The sequence below is a fragment of the Mirounga angustirostris genome, unplaced genomic scaffold (genome assembly GCF_029215605.1).
Source record: "Mirounga angustirostris isolate CCGP_5_RB_7025 unplaced genomic scaffold, mMirAng1.0.hap1 SCAF_5, whole genome shotgun sequence".
Lineage (NCBI taxonomy): Eukaryota > Metazoa > Chordata > Mammalia > Carnivora > Phocidae > Mirounga > Mirounga angustirostris.
The window spans coordinates 112209436-112236320 of NW_026991713.1; the positions used below are offsets into that span (position 1 = coordinate 112209436).

The 26885-nt window shown below is 38.0% G+C and overlaps 1 protein-coding gene and 1 pseudogene across 10 annotated transcripts in view; both read right to left on the reverse strand.

Annotated features, from left to right (window-relative positions):
• ZNF438 (zinc finger protein 438) overlaps window positions 1-26885 on the reverse strand; it is a 190663-nt gene that overhangs the window by 82898 nt on the left and 80880 nt on the right. For all 10 annotated transcript variants that reach the window (XM_045874249.3, XM_054507312.2, XM_064591891.1 and 7 more), the window contains one exon: window positions 10133-10210. Coding sequence is in view for 3 of the 10 variants with exons in the window: in XM_064591891.1 (XP_064447961.1) it covers window positions 10133-10210 (78 nt within the window). In the remaining 7 variants the exon portion in view is untranslated. The remainder of the gene's footprint in view (window positions 1-10132; window positions 10211-26885) is intronic.
• On the reverse strand, window positions 21314-21376 carry LOC123845036 (U4 spliceosomal RNA; annotated as a pseudogene).

Below are 26885 nucleotides of genomic sequence, written 5' to 3' on the forward strand. Positions count from 1 at the left end.
CAAAAATTTAAGTCTAAATGATGGAAAGTTATAAGTGAAATATTTTTTTTAAAGATTTTATTTATTTATTTGAGACAGAGAGAATGAGAGAGAGAGAGCACATGAGAGGGGGGAGGGTCAGAGGGAGAAGCAGGCTCCCCGCCGAGCAGGGAGCCCGATGTGGGACTCGATCCAGGGACTCCAGGATCATGACCTGAGCCGAAGGCAGTCGCTTAACCAACTGAGCCACCCAGGTGCCCTAAGTGAAATATTTTTTAAAAACCATTTAAGGAAACTATTTAGAGATATTTGACAATAACTCTCAGGTAAAGGAAGACATGCTTTTGTTATGAAAGAAATTACCCCTTAAAAAATATACTTCACAGGGTGCCTGGGTGGCTCAGTTAGTTAAGCATCTGACTCATGACTTCAGCTCAGGTCATGATCTCAGGGGGTAGTCTGCTTGAGATTCTCTCTCTCCCTCTTGCTCTACTCCACGGTTCTCTCTCTCTCTCAAATAAATAAATAAATCTTAAAAAAAAAAAAAACTTCACAAATTTAGATGTTTCCACAGCAGCACTGATGTTGAGAAGTCTCTTGTTTGCTTTTTTTCAAAACACTTTGCATATGACAATTTTTTTTTCTTCTCTGGAAGAAGGCTTATTTTTCCTTCTGTTCTAGAAAATGATCTTATATTATTTCTTGGATGATTCTCTCCCATTTTCTCTTGCATCAGTGAGCTGCTATTGGACCTGCTGGGTTGTGTCGCTAATGATTTCTCCCTCAAATTTATCTTTCAACAGCTTTATGAGTTTCTTTCAGCCTTCAGATTTCTAATTTTTGAGAGTTATTTCCTCTTTTTTATTTTTCCTTTTCTTTAATTCTCCTTTTTAAAAAAGACTATTTTCTATGTAAAATCTTCTCACATTTTCAAAGACAGTAATTATAGTTTCGCCTTCTCTACTAGGTCACAGTATCATACACTTTCTGTGTTCATATTTATGAGAATTACTGATGCCACCCACTTCTTATCAAAAAAAGAGTTGGAATTTTTGTTTCCTATTTCTTTTGTTTGGGATAGATATTTTAATAGGAGAAGGCAGAAAGTTCTTTATATGCCACCTTAAGATCAGAAGTTACAGTTTCTAAGTTAGTTCACATACGATTTGTAACGGTTGAATTTACTACAATTTTGGTCTGCTCGGCACACATTCCCATATCCTTTCTTCTCATTCCTTTGGAGGAAGGCTCCCTCACTCCCTGAGACCCCAAGGGGGCTTTCAGTCACTGGACGATGCACCTCTGTCACAGCACTGGTAAACATGCCCTAGGCTGGTCCACCAGAATACTCCATTCCCTGGGCCACAGTGATTATTCATCACATATGTGGCCAAACAGAATTGATCCATTTCTTCTCTGAAGCTGATAGCTGGATGGGTGGCCCAACAAGTTCTCTTCCTCTGGGGATTGCTAAACCAGGAAGACAACATTCTCAGGCTGCTGGTGGTCATTTTAGTGATCATATACCTGTCGGCATAATGATGAATAAAGAAACCAGCAGAGCTGAAAAAGGGTCCAGATGAGATCATTTGAGTTCCTGGCTGCAACCATGCCTGAAGCCAGATGCACCTCTGGAAACCATAGTTATATAAACAATTAAGTTCCTTTTATTTTCATAAGCTGGCTTGAGCTGGCTTTCTTTCACTTGCAACCAAAGGAGTCCTGATGAATTCATCATTTAATCAAAATGTTCCAAATTACTAACACTTGAACTATAAAACACTACTTCTTTGCCAAAAATTAAATAGCCTAGCTTTTTGTTAAAATAAAATCACAATCATAAATAACATATACAGTTGTCTCTTTTATTTGAGTATTCTCATGTTTTCAGGGTAGCAGTATCTTTGAGAATGAGGCATATATACTTTGTAGTATTACAAACTGTATAGCCACTAAACTACAGAACAATCTTCTTCCAGGTACTTCAAAAAGTCTTGTCATTTCTTAAACCCTTCTCTATCAGAGCTCTCAGGTTTTAATAAAACTCAAGTTGCATGGTTATCTTACATAAAGGCTATGTGGAAAAAGAAAATAATAGATCTCAAAATATTTGTTCCATTAGAAGGAAAAGTTTGGTTTACATTCAAAAAATTGTTCAGCCTCTATCTCTGACCCAGAGACTGGAAACAAGGACATTTTCAACCCAAGTATTTGTGAGAAGGAGGTAGGCAGTTATAACATGCTTCCAAGGAGATGGGTAGGAATGCTTAGAAGTCATGTGTTCCTTGGATGCTCTCCGTGGAGTAACTTTCCTATTATTATGCACAGGCCATGTGCTCGCCAATCCAATGGTCAATGTCTAAGCTTCTGGGTTTGAAGATCTTGCCTGGGTCTTTATTGTTTTCAAGTACATTTAGAGGCCAGGCAGGTAATCTCAAAGAAGGAAAAAGCTAAAGATTTTTAATGTATTGCATTCCTTTATCTGCGTTAAAAAGTAAATCTTATTAAAATTCTAGTGTCTCTCGCTTCTCTTTTTTGATTGGTTCAAGGTTTTTTTTCATGCATCATTTCTGTTTACTGTTCCTCGTTCATGCATGGTTTGTTTCATAGTGCTATCATAAATAACAGATTTTTGGCACTGATACTCTTTGTATGCAAAGAAATTGTGTATGAATAAGAGCTAATAATAATTGATAATCATAGTTTAGTTTATTGAGCACTTAGTATGTGCTATGCACTGTTCTAAATGATTTCCACATATTACGCCATTTTCTCCTCATTTCAACCCTATGAGGTAGGTACCATTATCCTCACTTTATAGATGAGAGCATGGAAACACTGAGAGGGGTAAGCAGCCTATCCAAGAGTACACAGAAAGTAAGTTGTAAATAGGAATACGGGCCCTCTCTCTCAAGGATCTCTGTTCTTAAACTATTACTCTGCACCGTCTAAAGAAATATGCCATCCTAGTATAGGTTGAATTGTGTCCCACAAAATGTTACGTTGAAGTCTTAACCCCTCGTACCTGTGAATGTAACCTTATTTGGAAATAAGATCTTTATAGATGTAATTAGGTTATATGATCTTATACTGGCTTAGGGTGGGCCCCAATGCAATATGACTGCTGTCCTTATAAGAAGAGGAAAACTTGGGCGCCTGGGTGGCTCAGTCGTTAAGTGTCTGCCTTTGGCTCAGGTCATGATCCCAGGGTCCTGGGATCGAGTCCCACATCGGGCTCTCTGCTCGGCGGGAAGCCTGCTTCTCCCTCTCCCACTCCCCCTGCTTGTGTTCCTGCTCTCGCTATCTCTCTCTGTCAAATAAATAAATAAAATCTTTAAAAAAAAAAAAAAAAAGAAGAGGAAAACTTGGACACAGAGGACAGACATCTCTGAGATGATGGGGGTGGAGATTGGGGTTATGCTGCCATGAGCTAAAGAATACATGGGGCTACCAGAAGCTAGAACAGGCAGGAAGGAGGGTTTCCTAGAGGTCTCTGGGGGAGCATGGCCCTGGCCAATACCTTGATTGCAGATTTCTGGCCTCTAGAGCAGTGAGAGAATAAATTTCTGTTGATTACAGCTACCCAGTTTATGGTACTTTGTCATGACAGCCCTAAGAAACTAACACACTGTCTTTCACTTATACTGAAATATACCACCCTACCAACTTGCTATTTCCAATTTTCACACAGATGGCAGAATTAATACCATTTAACTTTCCTCTTAATTCTGTGTAAAGAAAATCAACAGCCAGGAGCGGGGCTGTGAGAATGGAAAAGCACAGCCTCCCATATAGTAGAGGCAGGTGCATTTCAGCTCCAGCTGATTACCATCACACAGAAAGGTAGGACTTAAGTTACCAGGCCTTCAGTTTTCACGAGAACCCAGAAATGTGGATTTGTACATTCAATTAGTTAACAAGTTAAATTGGTAACTAGTTAAAATAACACTAGTTAATAACTAATTCAGATTTAAAACATGTGCAAACATGACACATCTCTGGACCATATCTGACCACAATCTCTGCTTTGTAGATTTGCTTGACTTTCTATGTCCACTTTCCCTTTCCCTTCACTTGACCAGGCCCTAACTGGAGTCATCCAGCCACCAGATCTAGGACGCAGGCACAGCTTGGGTGCATCAGAAGCCATGTGAAAGTCAGCACCCTAGGACTAGGGAACCTTCTTTGAGATACAGAGTGTGGCAGATGCAGAAGAGTCCTACACACTTCTGAATCCAAGACAGAATGGGTGCACTCCTCTGGATCTGGATCGGGAGTCTAACGCTATTCCTCTATTTTGTCAGCTGGTCTTCCTAAGGCTTTCTTTTCTTTTTCTTTTTTTTTTTTTCTTTCTTTCTTTCTTTCTCTCTCTCTCTCTTTCTTTCTTTCTTTCTTTTTTTTGGTCTTTGTTAGTCTGACGTATAAGAGACCTAGAGCTTTACTGGGTACAGGTTCTGGGCAAGTCTAGGACGTGACCTTGGTACTTCTCAGGCTCCCGGCCATTTCATTCATAGTACTGTACTTACACCTTAATGAGTTCCCTAAATTTCTTATCTCTTACATGTATACGTGAAAGAAGAGTTAAGTGGATTGTAGTAGCTCATAGTTGCCTTTCAGTATTCACCATCCTATAACCTATGAAAGTTATCCAGAAATCTGGAAACATTTTTGAAAAGAAGTTCTGTGAAATCAGTTTTATAAAATGTGACTTTATTATTCAGGCTTGTTAAAAAAACAAAACAACAACAAAAAAAACACTTCTAAAATATAAAGAATTGTTCTGTAATGAGAACATCCACTCTAGTCCAATAAGTCTATTACTATGTGGTAGCCTGAGAATCTTCTGAGTCCTCCTTGGCTATGAACATGTCTTCAGTATCTACCGGAGCTCAGACCTATTTGATGTGGTACAGAAACTACTGATTATGGCTGGTAAGAGAAACGAACTACTTGACAGGTTGCCAGGACTCTCTCTGCATCACTGAGATATTAAATTCAGTGATGCAGTTTGGCACACTGTGGTGTTTGGGACCTGCAAAGTCGACAAACATTATTTTGGAAAATCTGTAGAGCATGTCAAAAAGTGAAATACCACAAAATCCATCCAAGTTCATCTCATTTAATGGTTTGGGTTTTTTAAGTTTATTTTTTGCCTGAATTAAAAATATCTCAATCTTCCCTTCCAAACCTGTAAAGTCATACCGACAGTCACTAACTTATGTTTCTCAAAAACCTCAAATGGTCAGTAAAGCCAGTTTTATCCCCCTGTGGCAGATGAAGAAACTGAAGCTGTGAGCCTTAAGTAACTTGTTCAGTGTTGTTAGTGATGGAGGTAGAAGCTTGCACGCACACCCCCGATGCTGAGTTCAGTGACCTTTCCCACAAATAAGGCATGCAGATTCGGAAGACCAGGCTGCTGAGCCATTAGGATAGCTAGAACTGCGATCAAAACTGCCCTTAACTTCTGATGTTAGATAAACCATTCAAGCCTCTGTAAATCAGAAGCTTCTCACTCAGAAAGGGGAGTTCAAACACCATGGCGTAGAGTGGGCACTCACCTGATGTCCATTCCCTTCCCTTGCTTTCTCCGATGACAAGATCCCTTAGATCTAAGTAGACCACACATTCTCTGCTTAAACATTTGGATGATTAGTGAAAACCTAAGTAGCCAGAGAAAAGTAACTCAAGACACTGATGACACAATAATAAATTCATTGTCACAGGCAAAGAAGACCAAAGGAGAGGTTGTTGTCATGTACGTGCTATCACAGAACAGCCAAGAGAGTGAGTGGTTTTTTTTTTTTAAAAAAAAGTCCACGATGTTGAGTCTTTTCTTAAAGGGGACAGGTCACATCAAAACATCACGCCCTGAACTTACTCTCTGCCATATCATAAATATGCCTCATTGTTTCCAAACACAAAATATTCAAAACATATCAAGGAGGCATGAAAGGCTTCCAACTCATGGCACTGTTTGAGACTCCGAATGTCGGTTATCCTAACAACTGTCGTGTCCCGCAGCCAGGAGTGACAGTCCCCAGGATCATGTGGCTTGTCGGTGCCATGAAAGAACTTAAATGCTGACTCCTTTGACACCTCCGGTCTGCTGGCTCACTTGGGTGAGGATGAGTGAGGTAGGGGCATGCATGACCGACACTAGGAGGGGATGGACCTGAATAAGAGGCAAGGGGCTATACTAATTGTGGGTGTGGGCAGGCAAGAAGCATTAGCTCAGAGCTGCTAACGTCAGGAGGTATTCACAGACCTACTACCACAAAAATTAAGCAATTAGCAAATCTGATGCTAAAAATATTAAAATGCATAACGTGATTTAGAATATTTCTTCAAATTTCAACTTAATGCTAGGGAATTATGTGCCAATAGCTGTCTTATATTTGTGACTCCAGCTCTTGGCACAATCCTGCAGAACTGGGGTTGTGTTATTGCATATGTGGGTGGTTATTAAATGCTTTATAATGATTATGTTAAAGGTCATATTCCTCATACACATAACTTCACTTACTATTATGAGTTAGATGTGTACATGAGTAGACAATGGTCTCCTTCCATTAAATGCAAACTGGCTGAAATTACTGTTTAAGTTGCCAGGTTGTAAGAGAGAAGAAATCAAATTAATGAGGGTGAAGTTGTATAATCAGTTTATAAAACAAATCATGCTGAGGTCAAGGCTGACATCGCCAACTCCCACTCATCTAAGTAACCTTAAAAATGTGACCTTCTCTATTTTCCCGCCACCACTGCTCTAATTCAAGCTGTTTCTTATTTCTCTTCCATTCACATGCAGTTGTGAATCATTTATCTTGGCAAACATGAATTCCATCATGTCACCCAGCTCAGAAACCTCTGAGGGCTTCCCACTGCTTGAGACACACAGGCCCAACTCCTCAGCAAGGCATTCAGGGCTCTCCTAAATTTGACCCATCCTTCTAATTCAGTGGTTCTCAACCACTAGGGGAGCTTTGAAAGATAAACAGGTTTACACCTTGTGCCCCAGAAATTCTATTTATTAGTTCTGGGGTAAGATCTAGGGACTTGTATTTTCAAAAATTTCTCTAGATGACTTTTATTCACTGCCAGCGTTGAACCACTGGTGTAATTTTCTCACCTATTATTTCACCCAACATGAACAAACCTTCTGTTCCAGCCAGTAATGCTGATTTGTTTGTTTGTATCTCTAGTTTTCCTTTCATGCTGTTAATCCAACCTGGAATGTCATTTCGTCTCCTAGCTCTTTATTTAAATTTAAATCTTTACCATTCCTCTAAGACTAACTGAAATCCCACCACCATCTTTACAACCATTGTGAATCATAATAATATTGCCATTCTGATAACCCCAAGAGCATTTGTTACCTTCATGAAGTACTTTATGGCAATTAATAACATATTGTTTGCACTGTGAGTGTTTTTTCATACTTCACTCCCTGTATTCCTGGCTCCTGGAGGGAAAGTAAACTTTTCATAGTATCTTTGGTTCTCATTCCCTAGCCCCTTGAACCTATGAAAGCATTAAACATAAAGCAGACATTCACTCATGTGCTCAAAGCTTATGATGACTAAACAAATTAAAGTCTCTAAAATTTATGATGTGTATTCTTATAGCCTGACAACATAAGTTATCAACCTTCAGCATTGTTTATGCACACACTGATGAGTTTTTCATGGGCAGCATCACTACGCCCATGTAGAAATGATAATCACTAGTCCACAAAACCTGATATGATGTCAAACATAGGGTTGGTTGATGCCTAATAAACGTGTTTCTCCTACAGACAGAAGTATTTTCCGTATTTATGTATTCAATTCCCGTAAGTTCACAGAACAACAGAAAGGAAGAAGTAAAACAGCTCTAATCTGTCAATACATGACTTAAAATGACCCACCCATGTGATAAAACAGTTGAAGACTCAAGAGAGAATCAGGGGGCGCCTGGGTGGCTCAGTTGGCTAAGCGATTGCCTTCAGATCAGGTCATGATCCCAGGATCCTGGGATCAAGCCCCGCATCGGGCTCCCTGCTCGGCCGGAAGCCTGCTTCTTCCTCTCCCACTCCCCCTGCTTGTGTTCCCTCTCATGCTATCTCTCTCTTTCTCCCTGTCAATTAAATAAATAAATAAAATCTTTAAAAAAAAAAAAAAAAGACAATCAGGATAGCTGATTACTATCCTCATCTACTGCAAGGAGGACCAGAAGAGCAAGTGTTCCCTTGCCCTCAATTTAGAAGACATAAGAGTAACAATAACCTATGGTAAATGTCTCTTATGCAAATACTGAAAACCAAAAACTACTGGCAGGAGAGCATCCAATATGCCGAGCAGTGCCAGAGCTCCAGCTCAGGCTTTCCTCTTGCTCAAGCTGCCCAGAAAGGTACTATTCTGTTTCTAGGGCACGGGAGATGTAATTCCACTCTCAGAGCTAGAATTTCTCTACAAAACAGTGTCATGCATGATGACTTCCCGTAGTTCAAGTAGCACTGGTACTTATGAGTTAAACAGTCTTGGGAGGACTCACTGAGAACCAAACCACTATTTATAACATTGTTTTTTTTAGGAAAATGTTTTCTCCATTCCAAACAACAGAATTAGATATGAACTTTTGGAATCCAATTTATTTCATAGATTCAGAACTGACTATATCTTGTTAATTACACCATGGTTAGTATTTTCCTAGGATAAGATGGCAGTGTGGAGGCTTGCCAGGAGTGCGTAACAGGAATGAAGAATTGCCATGAACATGGACCATATGTGACTATAAGGATGAAATACAGAGAGGACGATGAAAAAAAAATCCAGGCACATTATTAATTTATTAAGCAAATATTTACTGAGCACTACTGAGGCTATGCTGAATGCTGGGAGACACAAAAATTACTCAAGACAAGAAGTTTGATTCTATAGTCCTTACAACCTAAGATGGGAGATAAGTAAACACAAATAATAAAGCTGCCTGGTAAAATGTGCTATGATAATGATAAAAACAAAATATTAGATGAAGTCAGCAGAGAAAGCTAGTGGTTCAATTGGAGCAATCAGGGAAAGCTCCACGGATGAGCTTGCACCTGGCTGAGCCTTCAGGGTTTGCACAAGATTTCAATAAACAGAGGACACAGTGAGGGCGAAGGAGAGAACATCATAGAAAAAAACATCAAGAGGGGCGCCTGGGTGGCTCAGTCGTTAAGCGTCTGCCTTCGGCTCAGGTCATGATCCCAGGGTCCTGGGATCGAGCCCCGCATCGGGCTCCCTGCTCCGCGGGAAGCCTGCTTCTCCCTCTCCCACTCCCCCTGCTTGTGTTCCCTCTCTCGCTGTGTCTCTCTCTGTCAAATAAATAAAATCTTTAAAAAAAAAAAAAAATCAAGAAATACAGTACACATCAGGTCGTGGAAGCATGAAAAATGATGAGAATTCAGAGAAGAGGAAAGAGTCCAGTTGGCTAAGGTGATGGATATTTTTAGGAGCTGGGTAGAGGGCTTTGAATACCAGGCAATGGAACATGGACTTTATCCAATGGTGAGTGGGCAGCCATTAAAGTGCTTTAAAAGTATTGGAGTTCTATATGCCGATCTATCCAGCAGTGGAATACAGGATGGAGGAAGAGTGAATGAAGACAGAAGACCATTAGAGATAATTATATTAGTTGAAGTTGGTTAAGATGACCTTTCAAAGCTAAGTTTTTGAATAAATAAACATTTAAGGTTCAAGTACTAGTTCATTACTAAATATCTCCCTCCAATAATCACAAACATATAAATCATTTAGAAAAGCCATACAAAGCCTTAAAAATCTGAAAAACATAGTATTAGCTATAATGGAAAAACCACCTTTAAAAATATTAAGTTTGGCATACAGTCAGGACCTGATGACTAGGCTTAATGCAAAATAAAGGAGGATTTTGAGGTGTTAATCGCATTTTAAAAATAATACCAAGAGTTTAAACATTACATTTTTAATAAGCATATGAAATTTACTAAGAAATCATCTTTCTACTATTTTCCAAGACCAATGATGCAATATATAAGGTGACTCTAAGATATTCTGAGAAATTTGAGAGTTGGGAAAGTGTCAGAGGTACTGGACTTAATTCTTTACATGTTAAATCAATCTTAAGCTGGCATTAAAATGGATACGAGCAGACTTACTTGAAGTGATTTGACTTAGCAAATGTCTTCTAAACTTCAAATTTTCAGTATTGGATGAAACACGGCATTCATCTTTATCTGAAAAAAAATGTAATGGAAGTAATGAAATTGAAAGAATTGATAGGTAGCTTATAGAAGTCAATTATATGATTACACCTTAAAGACCACAAGAGAGTTATATGAGGTCCTATAAAACTGACATTACTTATACAATGTATAATTTAAGAACGTAAGATAAAAATCTCAAGCTATGCCCAAAGACTTCTAAAATAGGAAATATAATACATTCCCTTCATATATTTTTATGTCAATCTCCTCAAAATTCTGAAAAATACATTATTAGATATTCAAGCCTGATTCACACTGAATTCTTTAATTTAGCCAATAATCAAGCCCTCTTTGGTTCTAATATGGAGAGCAGGGAAAGATGAAGTTGCATAAGAGACAGTTTCTGTCCTCAAGAAACCCACACACCACACAAGGAGACAAACATGAACAACTCCATATCAAGGCAGATAATAGCGTACAAGTGGTACGAAGTGTATGGGATTGTGGAGAGGGTTAATTACTACAGGAAAAATGTGGAAAGGTTGTGTTATGGACTGAACGGTAGCCCCCTGAAGTTCATGTAGTAACTCCCTAATCTCCAGTACCTCAGAACGTGACTTATTTGAAGACAAGGCCCTTAGAAAGGTAATTAAGTTAAAATCAGGCTGTTAAAGTGGGCCCTAATACAATCTGACTAGTGTCTTGCAAGAAGAGATTAGGACACACAGAGAGGCACCAGGAATGTGCACACACAGTAGAAAGACCATGTGAGGACACAGCAAGAAGATGATCATCTGCAAGCCAAGAGAGAAGCCTCAGAAGAAATCAAACCTGTGGACACCTTGATCTTGGATGTCTAGCTTCTAAAACAGCAAATAAATTTCTGTTAAGTCATCCAGTCTGTACTGTTTTGTTTTGCAGTCCTAGCAAACTAACATACCCTGTAGAGTAATAATCAGATAAAAGGTAAGGGTCGGAAACAACATTCAAAGAAGAAACAAAAATTATTTTAGGCATACAGGCCAAAATGTACAGTGTGAAATGTCACTATACTTCCATAATATGAGTATAGTTTGGGGAGAAGGAAGAGAAGAGATAAGTGAGAATGGGAGTGGAGGGGAGAAGAGAGGGAGGTGAAGAAGGGGACTGATAGGCCAACAGATAGATAAGGACTAGAACTTGGGGTTCAGGTCATACTGTAAAAGGGCCTGAATACTGCATTCAGTATATGGGCTTTTATTTTATACATAAAAGGAGCCATCAATGGTTTTCAGTAGAAAATATGTTTGAATTTGTATTTTGGAATGATGGCTCTGGTTTTGGAGCATGAGTTACTATGAAAAGATCCCCAAGGCAGTGAGACCTGTTTTGCTACTGCCATAGTCAAAATTAGAAACCAGGGCAATTGCAATGGAAGTAAAACATTAAAAATTCTCTGAAGATGTGCTTGAGAATGACAACCAGAATAACCACCCCACCACTTATGCATGACTGAGAACCGGAAAAACTACCACCATTCAGTTATAGTTACAAATGCAGAGTGTCTTGGGCCCCAACAGGCCTTTCCTTTCAATCACAACCATACATTGTGTGTGTCAAATATTACCTCAAAAAATCAACCAATCCAAAGACTTGCCTCACTTCTAGTATCTGACCTTAGAAATTCAGAGCTCAACATATAATCAGTAACACCCAAAACTCATTTCCTCAAAAGAGGCACCACTTCAGAATCATCTGTGTGGTCTCTCTTGCTACAACAAGTCAATAAAACAGTTTGCTTATCTCCTAAAAGGTGTATTTATTTGATAAGGGGGGTTTGCACAAAATATGGATGGCCATCAGTGAAGTCAAGGAAGAAGAGAAAAAGGAAGGAGAGCCTTGTCCCACCTTTTCAGGGAAGAAGGAAAATTAAGAACTGAACAGTCACTGATGACCTTAGAAAAAAATTTCAGGAAGGCAATAAAAGAAAGCAAACACTTCCAGTAAGAACTGAAGAGAAAGAAGTAAAATAACTAGTAAATTTTACTCTTCTAAGAAGGCTGGCATAGTTTGAAAGTGAAGGTGAACCTTTAACAAGGATTTTTGCTGTTGTTACTGTTTTGTTGTTTTGTTTTGTTTTCATCTTTAATGCTAGTAGAAGAAAGACATGGAGAGGGAGAGTGACAAATACAAGAGAAAAAGGGAACAAGAACTCTGGTAGTGTTAGCCATGTTAAAGAGGGAAAATAGTTCCTTCTCTATGATTAGAAATGAAGGAAAGGATGGGTGATAAATATAAAGAAAAATTATTGTGTGTGAGGGGGTAAAGTTGAGGGAGTTAAGATCCAATGGCAAGACCATCTATTGACATAGAGAGGTTGAAAGAGGGAGAGAAAGGAGAGAAAAAGAGACAGTATATGAATGAAGGAATATTTGAATTTAAGAAAGAAAAAAAAATTGCCAGAGGAGTAAGGAAAAGAGAGAGGGCTTTCAGTATTTGAGATCTAGGAATGCTTCTGGTTGACAGAGCTGAGCAAGTTAAAAAATAATGAGTTCTGAGTATCAGAAACTCAAAAACATGAATTAAGAGCAGATTATAAATCACATAGTGTGGGGTGGAGAGGACAGTTCCAGGTCTGATGCTGACATAATTGAGGAAGTTGGAGCAATGTCCTGTAAATCAAACAACACCAAGACTTAGAAACGGGAGGTGGCAGTGTAAGAGAGGAGAAGGAACTGATGCACAAAGGCGGCACTCTAATCACCGAATTGACAGTGGTCAACAAAGGAACACATCAACTGTCCTTTAAATCTAAGATGAGATCCATCGAGGGGTGCCTGGGTGGCTCAGTCTGTTAAGCATCTGCCTTTGGCTCAGGTCATGATCCCAAGGTCCTGAGACTGAGCAGAGAATCTGCTTCTTCCCCTCCCTCTGCCCCCACCCCACTCATGCTCACTCTCTCTCATAAATAAATAAAATCTTTAAAAAATTTTTAAAAATAAATTTAGATCCACTGATAGATGAATGTGATGTACTATACACACACACACAGATATATATATAATGGACTATTATTCAGGCATAAAAAATGAAATGTTGCCATTGGATGGATCTAGAAGTTATTGCTAAGTGAAATAAGTCAGTGAGAATAAGACAAATACCACATGATTTCACTAATACGTGGAATTTAAGAAACAAAACAAATGAACAAAGAAAAAAACAGACAAGTTGGGGTGTCTGGGTGGCTCAGTCATTTAAGTGTCTGACTCTTGGTCTCAGCTCAGATCTTGATCTCAGGGTCATAAGTTCAAGCCCGGCATTGGGCTCCATGCTGGGTGTGGAGCTTTAAAAAAAGAAAAGAAAAGAAAAGAAAAAAAAGGGACAAGCAAACAAAACAAAACAAAAAAACAATCTAAAATATAGAGAACAAAACAGATGGTTAGCAGAGGGGAGACAGGTGGAGGGATGAGTGGTGAAACAGATAAAGGGGATTAAGAGCAGACTTATCTTGATGAACACTAAGTAATGTATATAAGTGTTCAATCAGTGTATTGTACAACTGAAACTAATATAACACTGTATCTTAAATATCTAGAATTAGAAAAATTCAGTACTTTTTCTTGAAATGGCCATGCAAAAAAAAAAAAAAAAAAAAAAGGACTGTCCACAAAAGCCAGGTTTAAATTTCTAGGGAGGATAGGGAAGAAGAGTTCTAGGGAAAGATCAAAGTTATAAAAACTTGTTCAAAATAGAGCACAGGATCCAGATGAAATAAGGAACTGGAAGTAGGCCAGTAGAACTGTGGGTTCCATGAGAACAAGGTAGGACAGACTCCTTCGAAAAAAGAACATGATAAGAGTGGGGAGGAGCAAGAAGGCAGAGGAGTAGGAGACCTGGATTTCGTCTGGTCCCAGGAATTCAGCTGGATAGGGATCAAACCATTCTGAACACCTACAAACTCAACAGGACATCAAAGAAAAGAATAGCAACAACTCTCTGAACAGAAAAGCGACCACTTTCTAGAAGGTAGGACGTGCGGAGAAGTGAATCCGAGGCAATATTCGGGAGGCTAGATGGTGGGGGAGGGGGCCTCCGTCCGCCGCTTCTGGCAAGTGATAGAGCCTTGGAGCACAAAATCGGAACTTCTAGAAGTCAGCTCTGCTGAGGGACGTCACTCCAGTGGCTAAGCGGGGTGTGGAACTCTCGCGGGGACAGTGTGGTCTCAGGACCCTCAGGGTCACAGAAAGACAGGGTGTGCCTCAGTGCGGCAGAGCTCCCAGGTATCAGAGCGGGGAAGCTGGCTGCAGAGATGGAGCCGAGGAGTGGGCTCTCAGCTCGGGGTTGCCATAAACCGTGATCGACGGCACAGTCGGGCCACTGCTCCTCCAGCAGGGACCCAACAAGCGGCAGATCCAGGGAGACTCTCCTTCCGCCCCCGGGAGGAGCGGCACGGGAGCGCACTGCAGGGATCTGCTGGGTTTGGAGACTCCATACGGTGTCAGGTGCCAGAGATAGAAATGCTCGGTCACAGGCCGGGTGAGCACGGAGTGCAGCCGGAGACCGGGGAGACGGGAGTGAGTGACTGCTTTTCTCTGGGGGCTCACTGAGGAGCAGGGCCCCGAGTTCTTGGCTCCTCTGGGGCAGAGATTGGGAGGCCATTTTCACTCTCGGCTTCCAAAGCTGTATGGAAAGCTTGCAGGGAACAAAAGCTCCAGAGAGCAAACCCTAGCAGATTATTCAGCCTGGACCGGCAAGGGAGGGGCAATTCCGCCTCCGGCAAAGATATTTGGGAACCACGGCAACAGGCCCCTTCCCTAGAAGATCAGCGAGAACAGCCAGCCAAGACCAAGTCTACCGATCAATGAGAACGGCAGAACTCCAGCGCTAGGGGAATACTGCACATAGAATCCATGGCTTTTTTCCCATGATTCTTTAGTCTTTCAAAGTTAATTTTTTTAATTTTCTTTTTTTTTTAATTTTTCTTTCTCCCTTTTTCAACCAACATTTTATCAATCCCTTTTTTAAAAAATCTTTTTTATTTTTCATTTTTACAGTCATATTCTATCCCTTCACAGTAGTTACCCTTAGTTTTGATATATATATATATATCTCTCTATATCTATCTATATCTATATCTATATCTATATCTATCTATATCTATATCTATATATAGATATAGATAGATATAGATAGATATATATATATGTTGTTCTCTTAAAATTTTGGGATACAGTTTCTTCTAACACCAAAATATACCCTAAATATCTAGTGTATGGCTTTGTTCTAGTCTCCTGCATGATCACATTCTCTCCCCTTTTTTTTAATCCTCTTCTTTCTTTTTCCAACCAACTTCTTCTCTTATCAATTTTTTTATAAAGTCTTTTATCATTTTCATGTTTACAGTCATATTCCATCCCTTCATCATATTTACCCTTATTTTTGTACATATATAAGCTTTTCTTTCTTTAAAATTTTGGGAGGCACTTTCTTCTAACAGACCAAAATATGCCCAGAATCTACTGTGTGGCACTGATCTATGCACCAGCCTGATCATATTTGATCATATTCTGGTTTTTTGTTTGTTTTTATCTTTTTCTTTTTTCCTTTTATCTTTCTTTCCCTTTCTTTTCCCCTGGTTTCAGGTCTCTTCTGATTTGTTTAGTGTAGATATTTCTGGGGTTGTTTTTACCCTGTTAGCGTTTTGTTCTCTCATTCATCTATTCTCCTCTGGACAAAATGACAAGATGGAAAAAAATCACCTCAAAAAAAAGAACAAGAGGCAGTGGTGACTGCCAGGGACCTAATCAATAAGGACATTAGTAAGATGTTGGAACTAGAGTTCAGAATGACGATTTTAAAGATACTAGCTGGGCTTGAAAAAAGCATTGAAGTTATTAGAGAAACCCTTTCTGGAGAAATAAAAGAACTAAAATCTAACCAAGTCAAAATCAAAAAGGCTATTAATGAGGTGCAATCAAAAATGGAGGCTTTAACTCCTAGGATAAATGAGGCAGAAGAGGGAATCAGTGATATAGAAGACCAAATGATGGAGAATAAAGAAGCTGAGAAAAAGAGAGAAAAACAACTACTGATCATGAGGGCAGAATTCGAGAGATAAGTGATACCATAAGATGAAACAATATTAGAATACCTGGGATCCCAGAAGAAGAAAGAGAGAGAGGGGCAGAAGGTATATTGGAGCAAATTATAGCAGAGAACTTCCCTAATTTGGGGAAGGAAACAGGCATCAAAATCCAGGAGGCACAGAGAAACCCCCCTCAAAAGCAAAAAAAATAGGTCAACACCCAGACATCTAAAAGTAAAACGGACGAGTGTCAGAGACAAAGAGAAAACCCTGAAAGCAGCTCAGGAGAAGAGATCTGTAACCTACAATGGTAGAAACATTAGATTGCCAACAGACCTATCCACAGAGACCTGGCAGGCCAGAAAGGACTGGCAGGATATATTCCGAGCACTAAATGAGAAAAATATGCAGCCAAGAATACTATATCCAGCTAGGCTGTCACTGAAAACAGAAGGAGAGATAAAAAGCTTCCAGGACAAACAAAAACTAAAGGAATTTGCAAACACAAAACCAGCCCTACAGGAAATCTTGAAAGGGGTCCTCTAAGCAAAGAGAGACCCTAAAAGCAACATAGACCAGAAAGGAACACAGACAATATACAGTAACAATCACCTTACAGGCAATACAATGGCACTAAATTCCTATCTTTCAATAGTTACCCTGAATGTAAATGGGCTAAATGCCCCAATCAAAAGACACAGGCTATCAGATTGGATTAAAAAACAAGACCCATCAATATGCTGTCTGCAAGAGACTCATTTTAGACCTAAAGACACCCCCAGATTGAAAGTGAGGGGGTGGAAAACCATTTACCATGCTAATGTACACCAAAAGAAAGCTGGGGTGGCAATCCTTATATCAGACAAATTAGATTTTAAACCAAAGACTATAATAAGAGATGAGGAAGGACACTATATCCTACTTAAAGGGTCTTTCCAACAAGAAGATCTAACAGTGGTAAACATCTATGCCCCTAACATGGGAGCAGCCAATTATATAAGCCAATTAATAACAAAAGCAAAGAAACACATCGACAACAATACATTAATAGTGGGGGACTTTAACATCCCCCTCACGGAAATGGACAGATCATCTAAGCAAAAGATCAACAAAGAAATAAAGACTTTAAATGACACACTGGACCAAATAGACTTCACAGATATATTCAGAACATTCCATCCCAAAGCAACAGAATACGCATTCTTCTCTAATGCCCATGGAACATTCTCCAGAATAGGTAACATCCTAGGTCACAAATCAGGTCTCAACTGGTACCAAAGGACTGGGATCATTCCCTACATATTTTCAGACCACAATGCTTTGAAACTAGAACTCAATCACAAGAGGAAAGTCGGAAAGAACCCAAATACATGGAGGCTAAAGAGCATCCTACTGAAGAATGAATGGGTCAACCAGGAAATTAAAGAAGAATTTTAAAAATTCATGGGAACCAATTAAAATGAAAACACAGCTGTTCAAAACCTTTGGGATGCAGCAAAGACAGTCCTAAGAGGAAAGTATATAGCAATACAAGCCTTTCTCAAGAAACAAGAAAGGTCTCAAATACATAACCTAACCCTACGCCTAAAGGAGCTGGAGAAAGAACAGCAAGTAAAGCCTAAACCCAGCAGTAGAAGAGAAATAATAAAGATCAGAGCAGAAATCAATGAAATAGAAACCAAAAGAACAGTAGAACAGATCAACGAAACTAGGAGCTGGTTCTTTGAAAGAATTAACAAGATTGATAAACCCCTGGCCAGACTTATCAAAAAGAAAAGAGAAATGACCCAAATAAATAAAATCACGAATGAAAGAAGAGAGATCCAAACAATTATAAGAACATATTATGAGCAACTATATGCCAGCAAATTAGATAATCTGGAAGAAATGGATGCATTCCTAGAGATGTGTAAACTACCAAAACTGAACCAGGAAGAAATAGAAAACCTGAACAGCCCTATAACCACTAAGAAAATTGAAGCAATAAACAACAATCTCCCAAAAAACAAAAGCCCAGGGCCAGATGGCTTCCCAGGGGAATTCTACCAAACATTTAAAGAAGAATTAATACTTATTCTTCTGAAACTATTCCAAAAAATAGAAATGGAAGGAAAACTTCCAAACTCGTTTTATGAGGCCACCATTACCTTGATCCCCAAACCAGACAAAGACCCCATCAAAAAGGAGAATTACAGACCCATATCCTTAATGAACATGGATGCAAAAATTCTCACCAAAATACTAGCCAATAGGATCCAACAGTACACTAAAAGGATTATTCACCACGACCAAGTGGGATTTATCCCTGGGCTGCAAGGTTGGTTCAACATCCACAAATCAATCAATGTGATACAATACATTAATAAAAGAAAGAAGAAGAAACATATTATCCTCTCGATAGATGCAGAAAAAGCATTTGACAAAGTACAGCATCCTTTCTTGATCAAAACTTTTCAGAGTATAGGGAAAGAAGGTACATACTTCAATATCATAAAAGCCATCTATGAAAAACCCACAGCGAGTATCATTCTCAATGGGGAAAAACTGAGAGCTTTCCCCCTAAGGTCAGGAACATGGCAGGGATGTCCACTATCACCACTGCTACTCAACATAGTATTAGAAGTGCTACCCACAGCAATCAGACAACAAAAAGAAATAAAAGGCATCTGAATCGGCAAAGAAGTCAAACTCTCTCTTTGCAGATGATATGATACTTTCTGTGGAAAACCCAAAAGACTCCACCCCAAAACTGCTAGAACTCATACAGGAATTCAGTAAAGTGGCAGGATATAAAATCAATGCATAGAAATCAGTGGCATTCCTATACACCAACAAGAAGAAGAAAGAGAAATTAAGGAGTTGATCCCATTTACAATTGTACCCCAAACCATAAGATATCTCGGAATAAATCTAACCAAAGAGGCAAAGAATCTGTACTCAGAAAACTATAAAATACTCATGAAAGAGAATGAGGAAGACACAAAGAAATGGAAAAACGTTCCATGCTCATGGGCTGGAAGAACAAATATTGTGAAGATTTCAATGCTACCTAGAGCAATCTACACATTTAATGCAATTCCTATCAAAATACCATCAACTTTTTTCAAAGAAATGGAACAAATAATCCTAAAATTTGTATGGAACCAGAAAAGACCCCGAATAGCCAGAGGTATATTGAAAAAGAAAAGCAAAGCTGGTGGCATCACAATCCCGGACTTCCAGCTCTATTACAAAGCTGTAATCATCAAGACAGTATGGTACTGGCACAAAAACAGACACATAGATCAATGGAACAGAATAGAGAGCCCAGTAATAGACCCTCAACTCTATGGTCAACTAATCTTCGACAAAGCAGGAAAGAAGGTCCAATGGAAAAAAGACAGCCTCTTCAACAAATGGTGTTGGGAAAATTGGGACAGCCACATGCAAAAGAATGAAACTGGACCATTTCCTTACACCACACACAAAAATAGACTCCAAATGGATGAAAGACCTCAATGTGAGACAGGAGTCCATCAAAATCCTAGAGAACACAGGCAGCAACCTCTTCGACCTCAGCCGCAGCAACTTCTTCCTAGAAACATCGCCAAAGGCAAGGGAAGCAAGGGCAAAAATGAACTATTGGGACTTCATCAAGATAAAAAGCTTTTGCACAGCAAAGGGAACAGTCAACAAAACCAAAAGAGAACCGACAGAATGGGAGAAGATATTTGCAAATGACGTATCAGATAAAGAGCTAGTATCCAAAATCTATAAAGAACTTCTTAAACTCAACACCCAAAGAACAAATGATCCAATCAAGAAATGGGCAGAAGACATGAACAGACATTTTTCCAAAGAAGACATCCAAATGGCCAACAGACACATGAAAAAGTGCTCAACATTGCTCGGCATCAGGGAAATCCAAATCAAAACCTCAACGAGATACCACCTCACACCAGTCAAAATGGCTAAAATTAACAAGTCAGGAAACAACAGATTTTGCTGGGGATGTGGAGGAAGGGCAACCCTCCTACACTTTTGGTGGGAATGCAAACTGGTGCAGCCACTCTGGAAAACAGTATGGAGGTTCCCAGCAATTGAACTACTGAAAAAAGATACAAATGTAGGGATCCAAAGGGGTACATGCACCCCGATGTTTATAGCAGCAATGTCCACAATAGCGAAACTCTGGAAAGAGCCAAGATTTCCATCGACAGATGAATGGATAAAGAAGATGTGGTGTATATATACAATGGAATATTATGCAGCCATCAAAAGGAATGAAATCTTGCCATTTGCAACGATGTGGATGGAACTGGAGGGTATTATGCTGAGCGAAATAAGTCAATCAGAGAAAGACATGTATCATATGCTCTCACTGATATGAGGAATTCTTAATCTCAGGAAACAAACTGAGGGTTGCTGGAGTGGTGGGGGGTGGGAGGGATGGGGTGGCTGGGTGATAGACACTGGGGAGGGTATGTGCTATGGTGAGTGCTGTGAATTGTGTAAGACTGTTGAATCACAGACCTGTACCTCTGAAACAAATAATACATTATATGTTTAAAAAGGAAAAAGAGGATAGCAGGAAGGGGAAAATGAAGGGGGAGGAAATCGAGGGGGAGACAAACCATGAGAGACTATGGACTCTGAGAAACAAACTGAGGGTTCTAGAGGGGAGGTGGGCAGGGGGATGGGTTAGCCCTGGTGATGGGTATTAAAAAGGGCATGTACTGAATGGAGCACTGGGTGTTATATGCAAACAATGAATCATGGAACACTACATCAAAAACTAATGCTGTAATGTACGGTGATTAATAAAATAAAATAAAATAAAAAAGAACACAGTAATAGTAGGGCTTCACCCAGGATGATAGGTGACAAAACACCACTCTTGTTCTCTTTCTCTCTGCTTTATCTGTTTGGTGAGATAGGGCAAAAGATGGGCCACATATGTCACCAGTCTCTCACTCTCTCTTAGAACTTGCCAGCCCAAACCCACACACATTCTCTTCTCATTCATATAGTAAACACAACAGGGCAAGTTAAGTCAATCCAATTTGAATATGTAGAAAGACTCCACAGAGATCTAGCAATAATCGTGCCTCGGATAAACCTCATTGGCTATGATACTGCCACTGCGCAAAGCTCTTCACAGAGATCTAAGCACACTCTTTTACCCAGCTTCCCCACAGATAAAGTTGACATTTTTATTCTAAACTATGTGTACTTCTCAAGGGGTTCAGAAGTTGGAAAAAGGAATAGATGGTTTAATTAACTGGCCTCCTCAAACTCCAACAAAAGGTATGTAAACTAAAAAAATGGAAATCAATCTGAAGGAAATTATATGGGAAGTGAGTTTAGTGTAGGACTGTCAGCTACCATGAAGTTTAAAATTTTCTAAAAACATTCAACAAAGACCTAATACTGAGACCTAATTCAGTTGAAGAACACTATTAGAGATGCGGAGATTTCTAATTAGAGTCAATGACTTCAAAAGATAAAGCACTATTCAGAATTTTTACTTTTTTGTGTCACTTTGGTGAGTTGTATTTTTCAAGGAATTTGTCCATTTCATATAAGTTGTCACATGTATTGACATAATGTTGTTTATAGTATTTTTTATCCCTTAGATATTTCTTGGATCTCTAGTAATGTTTCCTCTTTATACCTATATTGTTAATTTGAGCTTTCTCTTTTTTTCTTAGTAGGGGTTTATTTATTAATCTTTCCAAAGAAACAACTTTGACCTTATTTATCTTTATTAGTCTTCTCTATAGAATGCCTTCTTACTTTGTTATTTCCTTCATTCCAGTTTATTGAATGTAATTGCATTTCTTTTTCTAGGTTTTCAAAGCGAAAAATTAGATCACTGGCTTTCAACCTTTTAAACATATGCATTTAAAGCTATAGAATTTGAAGCACCACTTTAACTGTTTCTCACAGTTTAGATACTGTGCTTGTATTTCTTTGACCAGTGGATTATTTAAATGTGTCTGCTTATTTGCCAAACAAATTGAGGATTTTTTTTAAAAAAAATCCTTATTTCTAGTTTAATTCCACTATGGAACATATATGATTTTAATCCTTTTAAATTTGTTGACATGTGCTTTTTTGGCTCATTTGGTAAAAGTTCCTTGTACATTTCAACAGGATGTGTATTCTGCAGTGGTTGAAAATAATGTTCTATAAACAGTAATTGGTCAAGTTGGTTACAGTATTCTTAAATATTTTATAACCTTACTGATTTTAAAAGTCTGCTTATTCTAGCAGTGGTTCAAAGAAGGTTGTTAAATTCTCCAAATATGATGGTGAAATCATTATTTTTCCTCTTTGTCCTGTCAATTTTAGCTTTACATATTTTGGACTTGTATTGTTAGGAATCTATAAATTTAAAAGTGTTGTTTTCCTATTGAATTGACCCTTTTATCAGCATAAAATTCTTCCTTTGCCTTTCATAATACTTTGTCTTAAGGTCTACTTTGTCTGATATTACTATATTGGATTTCTTTTATTATTGTGCAAGGTACTTTTTCTTCACATATTCTTTTATGCAATATATGCCTTGTGCAAACTAAATATAGTTAATACAGTTGAGTCTTTTTTTAAATGTAGCTCAAAACTTTTTGGCTTTGGTTGGAGGACTAAACCTATTTACATGTAATCAGCTACTGATATTTAAAACACCTTATTATTAGTTTTCTATTCATTCCATCTAATCTTTTCTTTTAATTAATAAATTTTCCTTATTGCATTTTATCTTAGCTTTTTTTTTTTAATCCCAATATAGTTAACATATAGTGTTATATTAGATTCAGGTATACAATATAGTTTTCTGCAGTGGCTGCACCAGTTCGCATTCTTGCCAACAGTGCACAAGGGTTCCTTTTTCTACACATCCTTGCCAACATGCGTTATTTCTTGGGTTTTTGATTTTAGTCATTATGGCAGGTGTGAGTTAATATCTCATGGTAGTTCTGATGTGCATTTTATAATGAGTTATGTTGAGCATCTTTTCACATGTCTCTTGGCCATCTGGATGTCTTCTTTGGAGAAATGTCTGTTCATGTCTTCTGCCCATTTTTTAACTAGATTATTTGTTTTTTGGGTGTTGAGTTGTATAAGCCCTTTATATATTTTGGATACTATTTATCAGTTATGTCATTTGTGAATATCTTTTCTCATTCAGTGGGTTGCCTTTTAGTTTTATTGTTTCCTTCACTGTGCAGAAGCCTTTTATTTTGACATAGTCCCAATAGTTAATCTTTGTTTTTATTTCCCTTGCTTTAGAAGACATACCTGAAAGATGTTCCATGGCCAATGGAGACATTACTGCCTGTGCTATCTTCTAGGATTTTATGGTTTCAGGTCTCATTTTTAGGTCTTTAATCTATTTTGAATTTATTTTTGTTTATGGTGTAAGAAAATGGTCCAGTTTCATTCTTTCGCATGTAGCTGATGAGTTTTCTGAACACTGTTGAATAAATTATCTTTTTCCCATTGGATATTCTTTCCTGCTTTGTTAAAGACTGACCATACAGTTGTGGGTTTATTTCTGGGTTTTCTATCTGTTCCATTTATCTATGTGTTTATTTTTGTGCCATTACCATACTGTTTTGATAACACCTTTGTAATTTAACTTGAAGTCTGGAATTGTGATACCTTCAGCTTTGCTTTTCTTTTTCAAGACTGCTTTCACTCTTCTGGGCCTTTGTGGTTGTATATAAATTTTAGGATTGTTTCTGTTAGCTTTTTGTTCAAACACCTTTGTACTCTTTTTAAGCAGTTATCCTAGACATTACAAATACTTCCTTGAATTACTACACTTGACTTTTACCACTTCCTATACAAGACAAAAATATTGGTTTTACTCCATTTACACCTATCTGCCCTTTGTTCTATTGTATTTTATTTCTACATATGTTTTAAGCCTGAAAGACATTGATTGTTATTATTGCTTTAAATAGGCAAAAATCTTTTATATTTACTCACATATTTATGCTTTTCATTTTTTCCCTAAAATTCTATGGTCCCAACTGGGATCATTTTTCTTTAGACTGAATAACTTCCTTTAGCATTATTGTACTATGGTGGTGCTACCTGTGATAAAGTCTCCCACCTTTTGTCTAAAAATATCTTTATTTTGCCTTCATTTAAAAAATATTTTTACTGTGCATAAAGTTTCAGGTTGGCAATATTTTTCCTTTCTGCACTTAAACTTTAAAGATGTCATTCCACTGTGTTCTAATTTTAAAAATTTCTGTAGAACAGTCTCCCATAAATCTTATCGTTGCTCCTTTGAAGTTACTGTGGTTTCTTTCCTTGGGTTATTTTAAGATTTTCAATCTGGTTTCTTCAAGTTTCATTATGTTGTACCTATGTGTGGTTTTCTTTATATTAATCTTGCTCGGGGTTCACAAAGTTTCTGTACTTCTTGACTCTGTGGATTGTTATCTTTCATCAGTCTGGAAAATCTTTGGTCATTATCTTTTCAAATATTGTTTTTGCTCTTCTCTCCTCCTGGGACTCCAATTATATGTATATTAGATGAAATGATTCAGTCCGTGTATCTCTTATCCTATATTGTTCTTTCCATTCTTTTTTTTCCCCTGGGCTTTAGCTTGTACATTTTCCCATGGAACTGTCTTTGAGTTTACTAATTCTAGTTGTTTATTTTTTGCTGTGCTTACTTAACTATTAAACTCAAATCTTAACTTCAGATATTGTACTTTTCAGCTCTAGAGTATTTATTTTTTTTATAGATCTCAACTTTGTTGCTATTCTTTGTCTTTCCCTCCATTTTTAACCACTTCCTTTATTTCCTTTAATATATTTATAAGTGATAAAATCCTTGTTTAACTCCTATTTTTAGTGTCATTGATGGATCTACATCTATTTTTTTCTTCTTCGTTGGACTGATTTTTACTTTTCACATCTCATGTAACTTTTTAGTGTATTCTTAATACTGTGAATGTGACAAACTTAAAACTATAGTGGATATTATTTTTTCCCAGTGAGGACCCATCTTTTCCTCTATTAGACAGGTAGAGTGAGGAGATGATCTCTTCAATCTAATCAGTTTACCTCTGTTTTGAAATGTCTCAAATGTTAGAAGTCTGATTACTCTAAGACTACTATGCTTTTAGAAAGGTCATGTGAAGCCAGAATTCCACCTCTGCCCAGGCCCCATATATACGTGTAAAGATATCTTGCATCCTCTAAAGCAGTTCACCCACCAGCTAAACACTATCTAGTGATCTCATTCAATGCAACATGGAACAGAAAAATCACCCAGCTGAGATCTGCCTTAATTGCCAATCCACAGAATCATAAGCTCTATAAAACAACTGTTGTTTTAAATCACTAAGTGTTGGGACAATTGATTATGTAATAACAGATCATCGCAACAATGATTTTTGTAATTTATTTAAGTTGTTACAGGGGCCACAATAGCCTGTCACCACCTTCTACAACCCAACTGGAAGCAAAAGCCTAAACCTAGATGTTATTCAGAAGTAATGTGCAAAGTTAATTACAAGGTAAAATTATTCCTTAAAGATAAAAAAAAGCCAACATTCTCAGGGTTATTATAAAACAAACAATTTTCCAAACATAAACTTCAACTAAGCTACTGCAATTAACACTTTCTTCTTACTAAATAAACTACTGTACATATATAATCAAGCCAAAAAATTCATGCTCAGGTTGTCCTTTAGTTAATTTAACAAATGGTTATTTAGATACTTTCTCATGATTAGAGCAAGACCAGAATTGCAAATATAAAATTGAACACTGACAGCAGACTAAAGCAGTGATTTTAAAATATAAAATATAGAAATACCAGTGTATAAAAAATAAATTATGAAGTACAGAACAGGTAATAGCTGTTACTAAAGTAAAAATATATACATATAAACACACACGTATAGACACATATGCAGACGTATATGTAATTGTGTAATTGTGTATGTGTGTGCACTCAAATCTTATTTAAATGGAGGAGTGCCCCGTGCCAGTATGTTTACCACAGCATTATAACAGCTAAAAACTGGAAATAATTTAAATATACATTAACAGGAAAATAAGAAGGGGACAGGGAAAAGAAAGGAGACTTCAGTTTTTTATTCTATATAGTCTATACTTCATATATGAATTAAATTGTTAGAAATGCTTTACAACACACATGTATCACTTTTGAAAATTTATAATGAAAACCACACTATTCCAAGTTTAGTATCTATGGCCATGTTATACTGTCTTCAGAGCCTGAATGATCCCTTGGCCTAAGCACTGGAGAACAGCCAAAATGATTTCTCAGGGAGAATCATAACCCATCAGCACATATTTCTTCAGACTACCTCTATTCATAGACAGTAGACAGTTTATTCTGATACTTTTCCTCCTCGGGCTCCCCAACATTCCTGAAAGGATGCCAACCGCACTCCCAATGTAGCTATTAAAGCAAATGGCTCCATATCTAACCTGTAACTGAGAATAACTACACTCCAGGTACTTGCTAGGGGGTAAAATGCTAAACTTAACTATCACTCAGTTTTTACAAAAAAGCTTCTGTGGAACTGCTGCATATCTACTTGGTACACCCATTCATTATTCTAAAACTGCATGTCTGGACTAAGACATACCATCAAAGAGCAGCAT